Here is an 18192-nt window from a genome sequence, read left to right as displayed (position 1 = left end):
AAATCACCACACCCTCAACGTTCCAAATGGTCCCGTTCCAGTAAAACCCACTCGCAAGATGATTTAAATGGCCATTAAATTTACAGGTATTAAACATTAAATTCCTTCCATTTGGCCTATAAACCCATGACAATGAGATTTAAAAAACATGTTATATTCTGAATTCTTGTGTGAATGTTATTTGGACACTTAGGCTATTTAAAACATGTTAATCTATTCTTAAGAAATGGATAGATGTTTAGATCTAGTAATTGAATTTTGTAATTAGCTACAATTAGGTAACTAACTAATTATATGCTTTAATTTCAAAGTAATCTAAGTAAGATTGTTTCATATTTGTTTCGGAATGCTTCAATCTATAATAACTGAAAATTTATTTCAGATCTCTTAAATTTTAAGAAAGTTATCAGCCTTTAAATGTTCTCGATCACCGCTTTTGTGTTAAGTCAATGGAAAAGCAATAGGGACAAGATGCAAATTTCCGAGTATGAAAATGGCCATAACTTTTTTAATACTGAAGATATGAAAGTGAATTAGGTGTCAAATTAAACTTCTTTTTATGCTTTATCTGATGGGATCAATTGCAGACTTGATTTTTTAAATCTCAAAATGTTGTAACATTGCTAGAGAAAGGGAGGGAAACATGGAATGCAAACGTCCCCGGGTGTTGTCCCTCTTGTGAACAGGTTTCACCCACTTAGAAGCTGTCGGGACAGAAGACGTTTATACACTGAGCGGCTTGTGAAGCAAAAAGCAAAGATCCTATAGCTAGCTATAGGATCATTGGCAAAAAGGGCCGTTGAGCCTCCCGTCGCCTCCCATTGGTCGACCCTCCCGTCGCTCACCACATTGATCCCGCCCCGCGCTCCCATTGGCTCCCTCCCCGTCCGTCTCCTCCGCCCCGCGGCCGCCATTGGTCCGGAGGGGGCGGGGCCAACACGACCGGAGGTGGAGGGGGCGGCGGTTCCGGCCCGTTGCCCCGGGAGACGGGGCGAGGAACAATGGCGGCCGCCGGCATCACCCGCCTGGGATTCAATCAACCCTTTAGTAGCCGCCGGTTACACACTCCCCCCCATGGTGGGGACACAGAGGGAGGGAGGGAGGAGGGGGGCGAATGAGGGAGAGGAGGGAGGGATAAATGAGGCAGGGAGCGAGGAGAGGGGCAGATGAGCTGAGAAGGAGGGGGGGGGGGGGGGGTAAGGAGGGGTAGGGGGAGGGGGAGGAGGTTGAGATTGAGAGATCTAAAAGATGGTAGGAGGAGGAGAGGTGGGAGAGAGCGGGGAGGCAGCAACAACAGCATCAGGGGACCCCTCGTGGTGGGGAGAAATGATGAGGCTGAGGGAAGAGGAGGAAAATGAGAGAAGGAGGGGAGGGAGAAAGGGAGAGGGTAGGGGAGTGGAGAGAGAAAGGAGAGGAGTGGGAGAGTGAGGGAGTAAGTAAGATGATGGGGGAGGGATGAGGGAGAGGGAGAAAAATGCTGGGGGAGAGGAGGAGTAAGGAGGGGGAGAGAGAGAGGAGAGGAGAGGAGGAGAGGGGGATAATAGGTGGGGAGGGGGGAGTAAATGAGGGAGGGGAGGGGGAATGAGGGAGGGAGGAGAAGAGAGAGGAGGAGAGAAGGTGAGAAGGAGAGCCCTTTCACAGCCGCCAGCTACTGCAGCAGCAGCAGCACACTCGCCCGCATGGTGGCGGGAGAGGGGGAGAGAATTAGGGCTGAGGGGGAGGAGGGACGGATAAATGAGGGAAAGGAGAGAGAGGGGGGAATGAGGAGAGGAGGGGGAGAGGAGGAATAAGGGGGGGAGGGGGGAGGAGAGGGATGAAGGGAGAAGAGGAGAGAGAGAGAGAGAAGAGGAGAGAGGAATGAGGGAGGGGGGAGAGGGGGAGAAGGGGGGGAAGGTAAGGAAGGGAGGAGAGTGGGAGAGGTTGAGGGAGTAAAATGAGTGAGAGAGGTAGGGTGAGAGGGAAGAGGAGGAGGGAGAGAGTGGAGAGGAGAGAGAGGAGGGGGGGAGAGAGAGAAAAAAGGTGGGCTGAGGGAGGGATAAATGAGGTAGGGAGGGAGAGGGGGAATGTGGAGGGTGTGGAAGGAGGGGGAGAGTGGGAGAGGATGAATGAAGGGAGGGGAGAGTAAAATGAGGGAAGAAGGGTGTGGAGAGAGATGGAGGGGAAGAGTAAAATGAGGGGGTGAGGTAGAGGAGAGGGAGAGGAGAAAATGAAGGTTGGGGTAGAGGAGGAGAAATAGGGGAGGGGGAGGAGTTAAATGAGGGAGGGGATGTGGAGGGTGAAGAAGGAGAGAGGAGGAGGGAAGTGAGAAGGAGAGATAAATGAGGGGAGGGAGAGGGAGGAGGGGTGTGGGGATGTTGGGGGAGAGAGGAGAGGGGAGAGTATGAGGGAGAGAGCTTAAAGGGGAATAAGATGAGTGAGGGGGGAGGGGAAAGGAAGGGGTGAAGGAGGAGGAGAGGAGAAGAAGGTGGGGTAGGGGGAAGAGGGGAGGGATTCACTCAGCCCTTTCACAGCCGCCACTGCCGACGTCTCCACCCTCACCCTCATGGTGGGGAGAGAGGGGAGGGAAGGAGGAGAGGAGAAATTGAGGGTTGAGGGGAGAGAGAGGTGAGTAAGGAGGGGGAAGGGGTTTGGAGGGTGAGGAGGGGAGGGAGGGAGACGGAGAGAGGAGGAGGGAGAGAGAAGGGAAGGAAAGGAGGAGGTAGAGGATGGAGGGAGAGGATGAGGAGAGGAGTTGAGGGGGATGGGGTGGAGGGAGTTAAATGAGTGGAGGGGGGGGGCGCGAGAAGAGGTGGGAGTTGAGGGAGTAAAATGAGGGGAGAGGGGAAGGAGAGTATGGTGGGGGGGATGAGGGGAGAGAATGGAGGGGAGTTGATGGGGGTGGAGGAGGGAGAGGGAGGGAGAAAGCGAGTGGGGGGAGTACAATTGAGGGGGGGAGGGTGGCATGTGAAATGAGTGAGTGTGACCGAGGGAGGGAGGGGGGTGGTGTGGAGGGAGCGGGGGCGTGTAGGGGAGGTGAGGGGGTGTAAAATGAGTGAGGTGGGTGGAGGGAGGGGAGGGAGGAGTGAGAGTAGTTTGCAGAGTGAGACATTTCCCACTCACAACCCCCCCCCCCCCCCCCCCCCCATCTCCGTTCTATCCACAGAGGCATTTTGGGGGTTCGCGAGGCAGAGAGACGGAGGTCGTGTGCGGGGTAGGGAGTGAACCCCAACTACGCATCGGCCCACCCAACCCACACCCCTATATCCGGAGTAGGCAGATGTGTCTGGGTATGGTCACCCCCTCTCTCTCTTCCCCCTCTCCTCTGACTCTTCCCCCTCCCCCCCTCTATCCCTTCCCCCTCCCCCCCCCCTCTCTCCCTCCCCTCTCCTCCCCCTCTCTCTCTCTCCCCTCTCTCCCCTTCCCTCCCCTCTCTCTCCCTCTCTCTCTCTCTCTCCCTCTCCCTCTCTCTCTCCCCTCCCCTCTCTCTCCCTCCCCTCTCTCTCCCTCTCCCCCTCTCTCTCTCCCCCTCTCTCTCTCTCCCTCTCTCTCTCCCCTCTCTCTCTCTCTCCCCGTCTCTCTCTCCCCCTTTTATTTAACATTCTCTCCTTCTCTCTCTTTCTCTCCTCCCCTCTCCTCTCCCCCTCCTCTCTCTGCCCCCTCCCCTCTCTCTCTCCCTCACATTGATCACAGTGAATGGCGGTGCTGGTTCGAAGGGCCGACTGGCCTACTCCTGTGTCTATTGTCTCGCTCTCCCCTCTCATAGAAACATAGAAAATAGGTGCAGGAGTAGGCCATTCGGCCCTTCGAGCCTGCACCGCCATTCAATATGATCATGGCTGATCGTCCAACTCCGTATCCTGTACCTGCCTTCTCTCATACCCCCTGATCCCTTTAGCCACAAGGGCCACATCTAACTCCCTCTTAAATATAGCCAATGAACTGGCCTCAACTACCTTCTGCGGCAGAGAATTCCAGAGATTCACCACTCTCTGTGTGAAAAATGGTTTTCCTCATCTCGGTCCTAAAAGATTTCCCCCTTATCCTTAAACTGTGACCCCTAGTTCTGGACTTTCCCAACATCGGGAACAATCTTCCTGCATCTAGCCTGTCCAACCCCTTAAGAATTTTGTAAGTTTCTATAAGATCCCCCCTCAATCTTCTAAATTCTAGCGAGTACAAGCCGAGTATATCCAGTCTTTCTTCATATGAAAGTCCTGACATCCCAGGAATCAGTCTGGTGAACCTTCTCTGTACTCCCACTATGGCAAGAATGTCTTTCCTCAGATTAGGAGACCAAAACTGTACGCAATACTCCAGGTGTGGTCCCACCAAGACCCTGTACAACTGCAGTAGAACCTCCCGGCTCCTATACTCAAATCCTTTTGCTATGAATGCTAACATACCATTCGCTTTCTTCACTGCCTGCTGCACCTGCATGCATACTTTTAATGACTGGTGTACCATGACACCCAGGTATCGTTGCATCTCACCTTTTCCTAAACGGCCACCATTCAGATAATAGTCTACTTTCCTGTTTTTGCCACCAAAGTGGATAACCTCACATTTATCCACATTATACTGCATCTGCCATGCATTTGCCCACCCACCCAGCCTATCCAAGTCACCTTGCAGCCTCCTAGCATCCTCCTAGCATCCTCCTCACAGCTAACACTGCCCCCCAGCTTCGTGTCATCCGCAAACTTGGAGATGTTGCATTCAATTCCCTCGACCAAATCATTAATATATATTGTAAATAGCTGGGGTCCCAGCACTGAGTCTTGCGGTACCCCACTAGTCACTGCCTGCCATTGTGAAAAGGACCCGTTTACTCCTACTCTTTGCTTCCTGTCTGCCAGCCAGTTCTATATCCACATCAATACTGAACCCCCAATACCGTGTGCTTTAAGTTTGTATACTAATCTCTGATGTGGGACCTTGTCGAAAGCCTTCTGAAAATCCAGATATAACACATCCACTGGTTCTCCCTTATCCACTCTACTAGTTACATCCTCGAAAAATTCTATAAGATTTGTCAGACATGATTTACCTTTCGTAAATCCATGCTGACTTTGTCCAATGATTTCACCACTTTCCAAATGTGCTGCTATCCAATCTTTTATAACTCCCCCTCCCTCTCTCCCCCTCCCTCTCTCCCCCCCTCCCGCTCCCCCCCCCCCTCTCGTGGTGGGATATTTCTCTCTGTTGTTTTCCATTCCAGAGGAAGAATACTTTGGTAAAATGCCTCCGGTCTGTGACGCTCGCATCCCTCTCCCTGACATTCCCTACCACGGCAACAGCGTGCAGACCTTCTCATGGATGAAGCGGCTGGGGAAAGTCCCCAAAGGTTAGTCGCAGACTAGTCAGGGCGGGGGGAGGCAGGGACGGGGGAGTGTTGTGGGAAGTACAACGTGATCTGGGGGTCCTTGTTCATCAGTCTATGAAAGTAAGCATGCAGGTACAGCAGGCAGTAAAGAAAGCCATTCGTTGTTGGCCTTCATAACAAGAGTAGTTGAGTATAGGAGCAAAGAGGTCCTTCTGCAGTTCTACAGGGCCCTGGTGAGACCACACCTGGAGTATTGTGCGCAGTTTTGGTCTCCTAATTTGAGGAAGGACATTCTTGCTATTGAGGGAGCCCAGCGTAGGTTCACCAGGTTAATTCCCGGGATGGCGGGACTGTCATATGCTGAGAGAATGGAGCGGCTGGGCTTGTACACTCTGGAGTCTAGAAGGATGAGAGGGCATCTCATTGAAACATATAAGATTGTTAAGGGTTTGGACACGCTAGAGGCAGGAAACGTGTTCCCGATGTTGGGGGAGTCCAGAACCAGGGGCCACACACAGTTTAAGAATAAGGGGTCGGCCATTTAGAACGGAGACGAGGAAACACTTTTCCACCCAGAGAGTTGTGAATCTGTGGAATTCTCTGCCTCAGAGGGCGGTGGAGGCCGGTTCTCTGGAAGCTTTCAAGAGAGAGCTAGATAGGGCTCTTAAAGATAGTGGAGTCAGGGGATATGGGGAGAAGGCAGGAACGGGGTACTGATTGTGGATGATCAGCCGTGATCATAGTGAATGTAACATGAGGGGGAACTTCTTTACTCAGAGAGTGGTAACTGTGTGGAATGAGCTTCCAGTGGAAGTGGTGGAGGCAGGTTCGATTTTATCATTTAAAAATGAATTGGATAGGTATATGGATGGGAAAGGAATGGAGGGTTATGGTTTGAGTGCGGGTAGATGGGACTAAGGGAAAATAATTGTTCGGCACGGACTTGTAGGGCCGAGATGGCCTTTTTCCGTGCTGTAATTGTTATATGGTTATATATGGCTCGAAGGGCCGAATGGCCTACTTCTGCACCTATTGCCTGCCTCTCCCTCTGTTCTTTCTTGCCTCTCTCACTATCTCTCCTCTCTCTCTCCCCACCTCTCTGTCCCCCCCTCTCTCTCCCCCCTCCCCCTCCCCCCCCCTCTCTCTCTCCCCCCTCTCTCTCCCCACCTCTCTCTCCCCCCCCTCTCTCTCCCCCACCTATCTCCCCCTCTCTCTCCCCCCTCTCTCTCCCCCCACCCCACCTCTCTCCCCCCCCTCTCTCCTCTCCCCCACCCTCTCTCCCCACCTCTCTCTCCCGCAGCTCCCAACACCCTGTACCGTGAGCCTCTGACGACAAGCCAGCATTACGGCTGGTTCCTTCCCCGCCACCCAGAGGAGCGACTGGAGGTCCTGGAGCCATGGACCCGGACCGCCCGCAAACCCCTCATTCAGAGCGAAATGACCAAGTGAGTCTACCCTCGCCATCTTACATCCATCCCCAACACAGGTGCTGTCTGTGTGGAGTTTGCACATTCTCTCCCCGTGACTTTTCTCCGGGCGCTCCGGTTTCCTCCCACACGCCACAAAGATGTGCGGGTTTGTAGGTAAATTGGCTTCAGTAAAGATTGTAAATTGTCCCCAGTGTGTGTAGGATAGTGTTGATGTGCGGGGATCGCTGGTCGGCACGGACTTGGTGGGCTGAAGGGCCTGTTTCCGTGCTGCATCTCTAAACTAAACTAGTGTGTGAACGGGCGATCGATCGCTGGTGGCAGGTCGCCAAAAATGTTCAACATGTTGAAAATCCAGCGGTAGTGACCAGAAAGACGCTACGACTCTTTGGGCGCCCGGAGGAGACGACTCACGACCGTACTGACGACACATCACGGGGTGACGCCTGTACGGTCGTGAGTAGTCGCCCAAAGAGTCGTCACTTGTTCTGGTCGCTGCCGCTGGATTTTCAACATGTTGAAAAATTTCACCGCCCTGTAACGACCTATGACGGGTGCCGGCAGTCGCCGAAAAAGTTGCGTAAGTGGGACAGGCCCGTAAGGCAATTATGTGACTTGAACAGTCTATAAGAAATTGTAAAATGCTGTATCTTTGAGTGGAAGCCCGGGTGGAGAGTGTTGAATATAGTTCTGTACTCTTTGCGCTGGTCCCCACCACTCCCGTCCCAACGATCGATTAAACGCTGGCTTGATTTACCTTTAGCCGTTTGTGTTGTTGTCTGTTTTAAGCAGCGAACATTATCACCCATCTGTGTTATGGTCCGTTTTTACTTCAAACAGATCACAACACAAAAGTTAGTAATACAGCAGCAAAATCTTTATTAGGCCCAGGCAGGTGTGTGGTAGTAAACTCTCACCGTATATAAAATACAGACTTCAATCTGCAAAAATATAGCTCCTTCAGCATAACCATATATGGACTAACCTTTCCTCCATCGGAAGAACTTGTCAACCCTAACAGGCAAGAGACTGTACAACGATCTGTACAGTCGCTTTATATCCCCCCACACAGAGGGAATGTCCAATCAGATATATTTATACCCCCATAATCAGCTATTCTTTCTCACAGATCATTGTACCGTCTCTTGCCTTTTATGGACAATAGGTGCAGGAGGAGGCCATTCGGCCCTTCCAGCCAGCACCGCCATTCAATGTGATCATGGCTGATCATCCTCAATCAGCACCCGGTTCCTGCCTTCTCCCCATATCCCCCGACTCCGCTATCTTTAAGAGCCCAATCTAGCTCTCTCTTGAAAGCACCCAGAGAACCGGCCTCCACCGCCCTCTGAGGCAGAGAATTCCACAGACTCACCACTCTCTGTGAGAAAAAGTGTTTCCTCGTCTCCGTTGTAAATGGCCAACCCCTTATTCTTAAACTGTGGCCCCTGGTTCTAGACTCCCCCAACATCGGGAACATGTTTCCTGCCTCTAGCGTGTCCAAACCCTTAACAATCTTATATGTTTCAATCATATGCCCTCTCACCCTTCTAAACTCCAGAGTGTACAAGCCCAGCTGCTCCATTCTCTCAGCATATGACAGTCCCGCCATCCCGGGAATTAACCTTTTAGGATTGACAGGTTCTTCCGATAGAGGAAAGGTTAGCCCATATATATTTATGTTATTGTGCGGTGCTCTTGTTAGTGTAAAGGGCCTATTCCCCACTTTCACGACCTAATTCACCACCTTTTTTACTCGTGGACATTTTTGATCACGTTGAAAAAACGCCTTGACCTACTTGATGCCACGAGTACCTATGACTAGCATCACGGGCTACCTACGACCTCCTGACGACCATGCTGCGAGTATGAGCCAAGGGCAAACTCGTGAAAGTGGGACAGGCCCTTTATTCTGAGAAAGGTTACGCGTCCATTGTATTACTTTTAATTCTTTAAACTTGAAGGTGCAGCAGGCAGTGAAGAAAGCGAATGGCATGTTGGCCTTTATAACAAGAGGAATCGAATATAGGAGCAAAGAGGTCCTTCTGCAGTTGTACAGGGCCCTGGTGAGACCACACCTGGAGTATTGTGTACAGTTCTGGTCTCCTAATTTGAGGAAGGACATTCTTGCTATTGACGGAGCCCAGCGTAGGTTCACCAGGTTAATTCCCGGGATGGCGGGACTGTCATATGCTGAGAGAATGGAGCGGCTGGGCTTGTACACTCTGGGGTTTAGAAGGATGAGTGGATATCTCATTGAAACATATAAGATTGTTAAGGGTTTGGACACACTAGAGGCAGGAAACATGTTCCCGATGTTGGGGGAGTCCAGAACCAGGGGCCACAGTTTAAGAATAAGGAGTCGGCCATTTAGAACGGAGACGAGGAAACACTTTTTCTCACAGAGAGTTGTGAGTCTGTGGAATTCTCTGCCTCAAAGGGCGGTGGAGGCCGGTTCTCTGGATGCTTGCTAGATAGGGCTCTTAAAGATAGCGGAGTCAGGGAATATGCGGAGAAGGCAGGAACGGGTTGGGGATGATCAGTCATGATCACATTGAAGGGCTGGAAGGGCAGAATGGCCTCCTCCTGCACCTATTGTCTAACTTTCTCATTCCTTGGATTGGTTTACCTTTAACCAGTTGTGTTAGTTGCCTGTTTTAAGCAGCGAACTTTATCACCCATGAGTTTCACATCCCGTCTCCGTTGCAGGTTCCTCAGCCAGATGATGAGGACAGACCCAGGCTTCTGGCTCTTCTGAGAACTCAACCTCCTCCTGCTGCTGCTGCTGCTGCTGCTGTGCGAGCGGGAGGGGGAGAGAGGGAGAGAGGACAGGTCTCCCCATCCTACACGCAAATGTGTAAAGGTATATAAGCAGAATAAAAGCCTGTCGCTGATACCCACTGGGGCTTATGTGGCCAAGTCCCGCAACTCACACACACAGTGCGGGAGTAACTCAGCACCGCCATCACTCTCTCTCCCCCCCCCCCCCCCATTCTTACTGCCCCCCCCTCTTTCCCTCCCCACCACCTCCCATTCTTACCGCCCCCTCTACTCCCTCCCCCCCCCCCCTCTCTCCTCCCCCACCCCCCTCCCCCTCCCCTCCCTGCTTCCCTCTCCACCTCCCTCACACACACTCGAAGCAATTGAATACAAGAGAACATTTTGCCTTTATTCACCCGTAGAAAGTGGATTAGGTTCAAACATTTACATTTACACACAATCAACTTACCCTGGGAGTGGGGAGAGGGGGAGAGAGAGCGGGGGATGAGGAGATGAGATGGGGGGGGGTTTCCTAAGCGAAGTTGGTCTCCTCTCTGCGTTTCTTGGTGAAGATGGTCTCAGGGTAGTGCGAGAGGAGAGGGGAGGGGAGGGAAATGGAGATGAGGGGGTCTCTAGGTGCAGATGGTCTCCTCTCTTCATCAGATGGTCTCGTGGTGGTATGAGATGGGAGGGGAGAGGAGGAGACTGGAGATGAGGGGGTCTCTAGGCGAAGATGGTCTCCTCTCTTCATCAGATGGTCTCGTGGTGGTATGAGATGGGAGGGGAGGGGAGAGGAGGAGACTGGAGATGATGGGTCTCTAGGCGAAGATGGTCTCCTCTCTGCGTTTCTTGGTCAGGATGGTCCCGGGCTTGTGTTGTGCGTCGGGGTGATTGCTGAGCTCCGGAGGACAGGAGGACACCGGACTCTCCAAGATGGCCTGTTTCAGGTCGTAGAAGACAGTCGAGTCCTCCTTGGTCAGGAATGTTACGGCTATTCCACTCTTCCCTGCTCGCCCTGTCCGCCCGATGCGGTGGATGTAGTCTGTGTGGGGGGGAGAGAGAGAGAGAGTGAGGGTCAGCACACAAACTGGAACGTTCTTTTCGGCCCGTCTACCTCCCTGCTAGCCTTCTCAATGCAGCACAGAAACCAGAGCGCTTCCTTCGTCCTGGAGAACTTCGGCCCATCTACCTCCCTGCTAGCCCTCCCAAAGCAGCACACAAACTGAAACGTTCCCTTTGGCCCATCTACCTCCCTGCTAGCCCTCTCAAAGCAGCACACAAACTGGAACGTTCCCTTCAGCCCATCTACCTCCCTGCTAGCCCTCTCAATTCAGCAAGCAAACTGGAACGTTCTCTTCGGCCCGTCTACATCCCTGCTAGCCCTCTCAACACAGAAACTAGAACGTTCTCTTCAGCTCGTCTGCCTCCCTATTAGCCCCATCAATGCATCACAGAAACCTGAGAACTTCGGCCCATCTACCTCCCTGCTAGCCCTCTCAATTCAGCACACAAACAGGAATGTTCCCTTCGGCCCATCTACCTCCCTGCTAGCCCCCGCAACACAGCACGGAAACAGTCCCTAGGACTGGAGTCTCTCTTTCTGCAGTTGTGTGTAAAGTCCACCTGTACTACCTGTTCCAGGTGTGCATCGGTGAGACCAAGCGCAAGCTCGGCCATAGCTTCGCCCAACACCTCCGCTCAGCCCTCAACCAACCTGATCTCCCGGTGGCTCGGCACTTCAACTCCCCCTCCCTCCCAATCCCAATCCGACCTTTCTGTCCTGGGTCTCCTCCATGGCCAGAGTGAGGCCCAGCGCAAGTTGGAGGAGCAGCACCTCATATATCGCTTGGGCAATTTACACCCCAGCGGTATGAACATTGACTTCTCCAATTTCAGATAGCCCTTGCTTTCTCTCTCTCTCCATCCCCTCCCCCTTCCCAGTTCTCCCACCAGTCTGACTACATTCTATCTCTGTCCTTCCTAGTCTGAAGAAGGGTCTCGACCCGAAATGTCACCCATTCCTTCTCTCCAGAGATGCTGCCTGTCCCGCTGAGTTACTCCAGCATTTTGTGTCTATCTTCGGTTTAGTTGACCATCACGCACATGTTGTGAAAGTCTCTTCCTCCCCCCTCCCGCTCTTCTCTGCCTCTCCCTTCCTCCCCCCGTCTCCCTGATGTTCTTGGCTGTGTCGTAGTTGAGAACTATGGACATTTGCATGTCAATCTCTCTCTCCTTCCCCCCTCTCATAGAAACATAGACAATAGGTGCAGGAGGAGGCCATTCGGCCCTTCCAGCCTGCAACGCCATTCAATATGATCATGGCTGATCGTCCAACTCGGTATCCTGTACCTGCCTTCTCTCCATACCCCCTGATCCCTTTAGCCGCAAGGGCCACATCTAACTCCCTCTTAAATATAGCCAAAGAACTGGCCTCAACTACCTTCTGTGGCAGAGAATTCCAGAGATTCACCACTCTCTGTGTGAAAATATCTTATTCTCATCTCGATCCTAAACGACTTCCCCTTTATCCTTAAACTGTGACCCCCTTGTCCTGGACTTCCCCAACATCGGGAACAATCTTCCTGCATCTAGCCTGTCCAACCACTTAATAATTTTGTAAGTTTCTATAAGATTCCCCCTCAATCTTCTGAATTCTAGCGAGTACAAGCCGAGTCTATCCAGTCTTTCTTCATATGAAAGCCCTGACATCCCAGGAATCAGTCTGGTGAACCTTCTCTGTACTCCCACTATGGCAAGAATGTCTTTCCTCAGATTAGGAGACCAAAACTGCACGCAATACTCCAGGTGTGGTCTCATCAAGACCCTGTACAACTGCAGTAGAACCTCCCTGCTCCTATACTCAAATCCTTTCGCTATGAATGCTAACATACCATTGGCTTTCTTCACTGCCTGCTGCACCTGCATGCCTACTTTCAATGACTGGTGTACCATGACACCCAGGTCTCGTTGCATCTCCTCTCCCCTCTCTCGCTCTCTCTCTCTCCCCCACCCCCCCCGTCTCCCGGTACCTTCGATGTTCTTGGCCATGTCGTAGTTGAGCACCATGGACACGTCATGGATGTCTATCCCGCGCCCGGCCACGTCCGTTGCCACCAGGATGTCCTTGGCTCCGGCCTTGAGGTTGGACAGAGCAAACTCTCTCTGTTCCTGGCCCTTTCCTCCGTGCAGCGTGCAGGCGTTGTACTGGGGGGGAGAGAGACAGAGAGGGGTGACCCCGACAGCACAGGCAGTGGAGTCCACTCTACACCAACCCAGCGCGCATACACACACACGCACACACGCACGCACACACACACACACGCGCACACACACACGCGCGCACACACAGTGACACACGCACGCGCGCGCGCACACACACACACACGCACACACACACACGCGCACACATACACACGCACACGCGCACACACAGACACACGCACACACACACACTCGCGCGCACATACACACGCACACGCGCGCACACAGTGACACACGCACGCGCGCGCACACACACACACTCGCGCGCACATACACACACTCGCGCGCACACACACAGAGAGACAGAGACACACACACACACACACACACAAAGGGACACACACACACACACACAGACATAGACAGAGAGAGAGACACACACACAGAGAGACAGACACACACACACACAGACAGAGAGACACACACGCACACAGAGACAGAGAGACAGAGAGACAGACACACATGCACACACACACAGAGAGAGAAAGACACACACACACACAGACAGACAGAGAGACAGACACACATGCACACACAGACAGAGAGAGAGAGAGACAGACAGACAGAGAGACAGGCACACACACACACACACAGACACACACAGACACACACAGAGAGACAGACACACAGAGACACACACACAGACACAGAGAGCCAGACACACACACACACACATACAGAGAGACACACACACACATAGACACAGAGAGACAGACACAGAAACACACAGACAGAGAGAGAGAGAGAGAGAGAGAGAGAGCGAGACACAGGCACACTCGGACAGAGAGACAGACACACACACACACATATATTCTTATAGAGACACAGACACAAACACACACACAGTGAAGCTCTCTCCACACCCACCCCGTCTCACACACACACACACACACAAACGCCTCGACTTCCTTAGAAGGTTGAGGAAGTTCAGTCTGATCCCACCAACTCTCCCCAACTTCTACAGATACACCAGTGGCAGCATTTTACTGGGATGGATCACAGTACGGTTTGGGAACAGCTCCATCTGAGACCCGCAAGAAACCGCAGAGAGTTGTGGACAGTTGCAGCCCAGACCATCACACACACACACACAAACCAACCTCCCTTCCATCCATCGCCTCCATCTACACCTCACGCTGCCTCGGCAAGGCCAGCAGCATCATCACGGACCAGCTCACCCCCAGTCACTCCCTCTCCTCTCCCATCGGGCAAGAGGTACAGAAGTGTGAAGAAGAACACACACACACCTCCAGATTCAGGGGCAGTTTTTTCCCGGCTGTTATCAGGCAACTGAACCGTCCTCTCACCAACTAGAGAGCGGTCCTGACCTCCCATCCACCTCATTGGAGACCCTCGCACTATCTTTAATCGGACTTTACCTTTCACTAAACGTTATTCCCTTTATCCTGTATCTGTACACTGTGGACGGCTCGATTGTAATCATGTACAGTCTTCCCGCTGACTGGATAGCACGAGACAAGGAAGCTTTTCACTGTACCTCGCTACACGGGACAATAAACCCAGCTGAACTAACTGGGAGATTGTGTTTATGTGATAGTTTTGCTGAGTATTTCACTGAACCTTGGTACACACGATAATAAATAAACCACAAAGACGCACACATACACACGCACGCACATACACACGCACGCACACACAGACGCATACATACACTCAAGCACACACACACATGCACGCACACAGACACACACGCACGTACATGCACACACACACACTTCCATGATCAGACAGACAGAGAGAGGGGGGAGGGGGAGAAGGGAGAAGAGGGAGGGATGTGGAGAAAGGGAGCGGTAGGAGAGGGAGGGTTGAGAGGAATGGAGAGGAGGGAAAGGGAGGGAGAAGGGGAGAGGGGTAGGAAAGGGAGAAGGAGAGGAGGAAAGGAAGGAGGGTGAATTGGGAGGAGGGGGAGAGGGGGCAGAGTTGGGAGGGAGGCAACTCACGCCCATTTTCTCCAGGGATTTGGCCAGAACGTCACAGCCCTTCTTCTGGTTGACGAAGATGATGATGGGAGGATCGAAGCCTTGCTCCAGAAGAGACAGGAGTTTCTTCCTGTAACGGAGAAACAAACGGAGCCCAATGAGACCACCCTGCCCGTCAAACCCCTGCTAGCCCACGCCCCACCGCTTCTTCCCAAGGCCGAGCGACCGGGAGGCCACTCCGCCCGTCTACCCCTTGTTAACCCCCTTCTGCCCACCACACAACAAAACACACTGCCCAGGGACCGTTCTGCCCATCTACCATCCTGCTGCCCCCTTCCTCTCCACCCTTCCTCTCTCTCTTCCCTTCCCCCTCTCTCCCCCTCCCTCTCTTCCTCCCCCCCCAATCACCCTCTCTCCTCCCCTCACTACCCCTAATGGGGTGGAGGAGACTGGAATTATGGGGAGAAGGCAGGAACGGGGTACTGATTAGGGACGATCAGCCAAGATCATATTGAATGGCGGTGCTGGCTCGAAGGGCCGAATGGCCTCCTCCTGCACCTATTGTCTATGTTTCTAAGTGGTAGGAAACTGTACTTGAGTTCGGTGGCCTTGCACCCTGCTTGAAGTGGCAGGAAACTGCACTTGAGTTTGGAGAAAACACCTATTGTCTTTGTTTCTATGCTTCCATCCCCTCTCTCCTCACTCACCTCTTCTCTCCCTCTGACATGAGCTGTACCCTCTGTTCCACCCTCTCATGGGGCTTGCCGGCCGAGCCGATGTAGACCACAGCCGGCCGGCGCAGGTAGCTCCGGGCCAAACGCTCGACCGATGGAGGCATCGTGGCCGTGAACATCACCGTCTGGGGGAGAGAGAGGGGGGAGAGAGAGAGAGATGGGGGGAGCACAGGATCAGAGGGGAATCCAACACAATCACACCCTGACACTCTACCCCCGTCTCTCTCGCCGGTACTTGTGTTTGCCGAGCTCGAAGTTGGCCATCACCTTCTCTCTCTCTCTCTCCCCCTCTCCCCTCGTCCCTCTCCCTCTCCCTCCCTCTCTCTCCCTCTCTCTCCTTTGTTTGAGCACTTTGTTTCTCCGAGATTGAGCTGGGAGAGCTACCCAGAGCGGGCCAGAGAAGCCAAGTCACCTGGGTGAAATAAAGTATTCCAGTCGATGTTCTCACGGAATGGACTCTTTCTCCCCCTCCCCCTCCCCCTCCCCCTCCCTCTCTTCCCCTCTCTCCCCCACTCTCTCTCCCTTCTTCTTCTTCTTGCGTACAGCATGCACAGCCTAAGTTGTTGGACAACTTGTTCGATTTGATCTCACTTGTTTGTGTACGCCGGGTGGATTGCATTCGTCGAAACAGGGCGGACCACGTGAAGGTTGCAACCTCCCACATCTCTCTTCCCCCCCCTCTCTCTCCCCTCCCCCCCTCTCTCCGTTAAGGGCCTATTCCCCACTTCCACGACCTAATTCACCACCTTTTTTTACTTGTGGACATTATTTCATCATGTTGAATAAACGCCCCGACCTACTTGATGCCTCGAGTCACGGCTCGCATCACGACCTACCTACGACCTCGTGACGAGGCAAACTCAGCAGAGGCGGTGAATTAGGCCTTTATAACAAGAGGAGTTGAGTATAAGAGCAAAGAGGTCCTTCTGCAGTTGTACAGGGCCCTGGTGAGACCACACCTGGAGTATTGTGTACAGTTTTGGTCCCCTAATTTGAGGAAGGACATTCTTGCTATTGAGGGAGCCCAGCGTAGGTTCACCAGGTTAATTCCCGGGATGGCGGGACTGTCATATGCTGAGAGAATAGAGCGGCTGGGCTTGTACACTCTGGAGTTTAGAAGGATGAGAGGGGATCTTATTGAAACATATATTAAATTATTAAGGGTTTGGACACGCTAGAGGCAGGAAACATGTTCCCGATGTTGGGGGAGTCCAGAACCAGGGGCCACACACACAGTTTAAGAATAAGGAGTAAGCCATTTAGAACGGAGACGAGGAAACACTTTTTCTCACAGAGAGTGGTGAATCTGTGGAATTCTCTGCCTCAGAGGGCGGTGGAGGCCGGTTCTCTGGATACTTTCAAGAGAGTTAGACAGGGCTCTTAAAGATAGTGGAGTCAGGGGATATGGGGAGAAGGCAGGAACGGGGTACTGATTGGGGATGATCAGCCGTGATCACATTGAATGGCGGTGCTGGCTCGAAGGGCCGAATGGCCTACTCCTGCACCTATTGCGTGTTGTCTATTATCTATTGTCTACTGTCTAAAGCACAAAAGGGCACTCACAGTTCAGTATTGATTATATTTAAGAGGGAGTTAGATGTGGCCCTTGTGGCTAAAGGGATCAGGGGATATGGAGAGAAGGCAGGTACAGGATACTGAGTTGGATGATCAGCCATGATCATATTGAATGGCGGTGCAGGCTCGAAGGGCCGAATAGCCTACTCCTGCACCTATTGTCTATGTATCTATGTTTCAGTAGATACTCAGTGTTGTGTAGATTTCCAGCTCAGACTGAGAGACGTGGTCTCTCCCTCACCATCTTGCAGCGACTGAGCCATGTCCAGACTAGCATCATGACCTCCTACGACCTACCTACGTCCTGCTACGACCTCGTGACGACCACGCCGCGAGTACGAGTCACGGGCAAACTCGGCAGAGAGGTGGTGGAAGTGGGAAGGGGCCCCTCACCTGTCGGTACTTATGTTTGCCGAGCTCGAAGTTGGCCATCATCTTCTCCGGGTCCTCTGCCTCGTCGGAGTCGGGTTTCTGGTTGGTGACAGGCATGTGCTCCAGGATGCGCTGCACGTCGGGCTCGAAGCCCATGTCGATCATCCTGTCCGCCTCGTCCAACACCACATATGTACAGCGGCTCAGCACCAAGTATCGGTTCTCCAGAACGTCGATCAGTCGGCCCGGGGTGGCTATCACTATCTGTACAGGGGGGAGAGGGGGGAGAGAGTGGAGAGAGGGGGGAGAGAGGGGGGAGAGATAGGGAGAAGAGGGGAAGAGGGAACAGAAATGAGCAGAGAGACTTTCTCCCATCTCCTCTCCTCCCATCTCTTCCCCTCCCCTCCCCTCCCCTCCCATCTCTTCCCCTCTCCTCTCCTACCTCACACCCCATGCGTAGACGGAATCCCTGGTCCTCTCTGGAGATGCCTCCGATCACGGCCACTGTCCGGATGCCCAGCGGTTTGCCGAACTTGAGTGTCTCCTCCTCGATTTGCTGCGCCAACTCGCGCGTCGGGGCCAGGATGATGGCGTAGGGACCCTGGTCAGACTCCTCAATCCTGCACATGGGGAGAGAGAGGGGGAGAGTGAGGAGAGGAGAGGAGACGAGAGGGGAGGGGAGAGAGGTGGAGAGGGAGGGGAGGAGAGGAGTGGATAAGGGGAGGAGGAGAGGGGAGATGAGAAGGGATTGGGGGAGAGAGGAGAGGGGAGGGGAGAGTGGAGGGGAGAGGGGAGGGGTGGAGAGGGCAGGTTAGGTAGAGGGA

At 53.0% G+C, this 18192-nt stretch overlaps 2 protein-coding genes across 2 annotated transcripts; one reads left to right on the top strand and one right to left on the bottom strand.

Annotated features, from left to right (window-relative positions):
• The first annotated feature begins 3130 nt into the window (after positions 1-3130).
• LOC129715779 (testis-expressed protein 49-like) lies at positions 3131-9621 on the top strand. The gene is made up of 4 exons (XM_055665631.1): positions 3131-3266; positions 5198-5323; positions 6603-6747; positions 9436-9621. Exons 1-4 carry the CDS (start codon positions 3257-3259, stop codon positions 9482-9484), a joined length of 330 nt encoding a protein of 109 aa, XP_055521606.1. The 5' UTR covers positions 3131-3256; the 3' UTR covers positions 9485-9621.
• A 253-nt stretch (positions 9622-9874) lies between these two features.
• Positions 9875-17988, bottom strand: ddx23 (DEAD (Asp-Glu-Ala-Asp) box polypeptide 23; the record flags this gene model as incomplete). The annotated part of the gene is made up of 7 exons (XM_055665627.1): positions 9875-10136; positions 10249-10528; positions 12516-12690; positions 14709-14817; positions 15395-15546; positions 17390-17632; positions 17811-17988. Coding segments are annotated over 6 exons (1081 nt in total), but the record flags the coding sequence as incomplete, so codon positions are not given.
• Positions 17989-18192: the final 204 nt, after the last annotated feature.

This window comes from Leucoraja erinacea, unplaced genomic scaffold (genome assembly GCF_028641065.1).
Source record: "Leucoraja erinacea ecotype New England unplaced genomic scaffold, Leri_hhj_1 Leri_1396S, whole genome shotgun sequence".
Taxonomy (NCBI): Eukaryota; Metazoa; Chordata; class Chondrichthyes; order Rajiformes; family Rajidae; genus Leucoraja; species Leucoraja erinaceus.
This window is presented reverse-complemented; position numbering and strand designations above follow the sequence as displayed.

Coding starts and splice junctions, on each gene's coding strand:
- LOC129715779 (XM_055665631.1), top strand. Junction 5,324..6,602: donor GCTGGGGAAAGTCCCCAAAG/GTTAGTCGCAGA, acceptor TCTCTCCCGCAG/CTCCCAACACCCTGTACCGT. Junction 6,748..9,435: donor ATTCAGAGCGAAATGACCAA/GTGAGTCTACCC, acceptor TCTCCGTTGCAG/GTTCCTCAGCCAGATGATGA.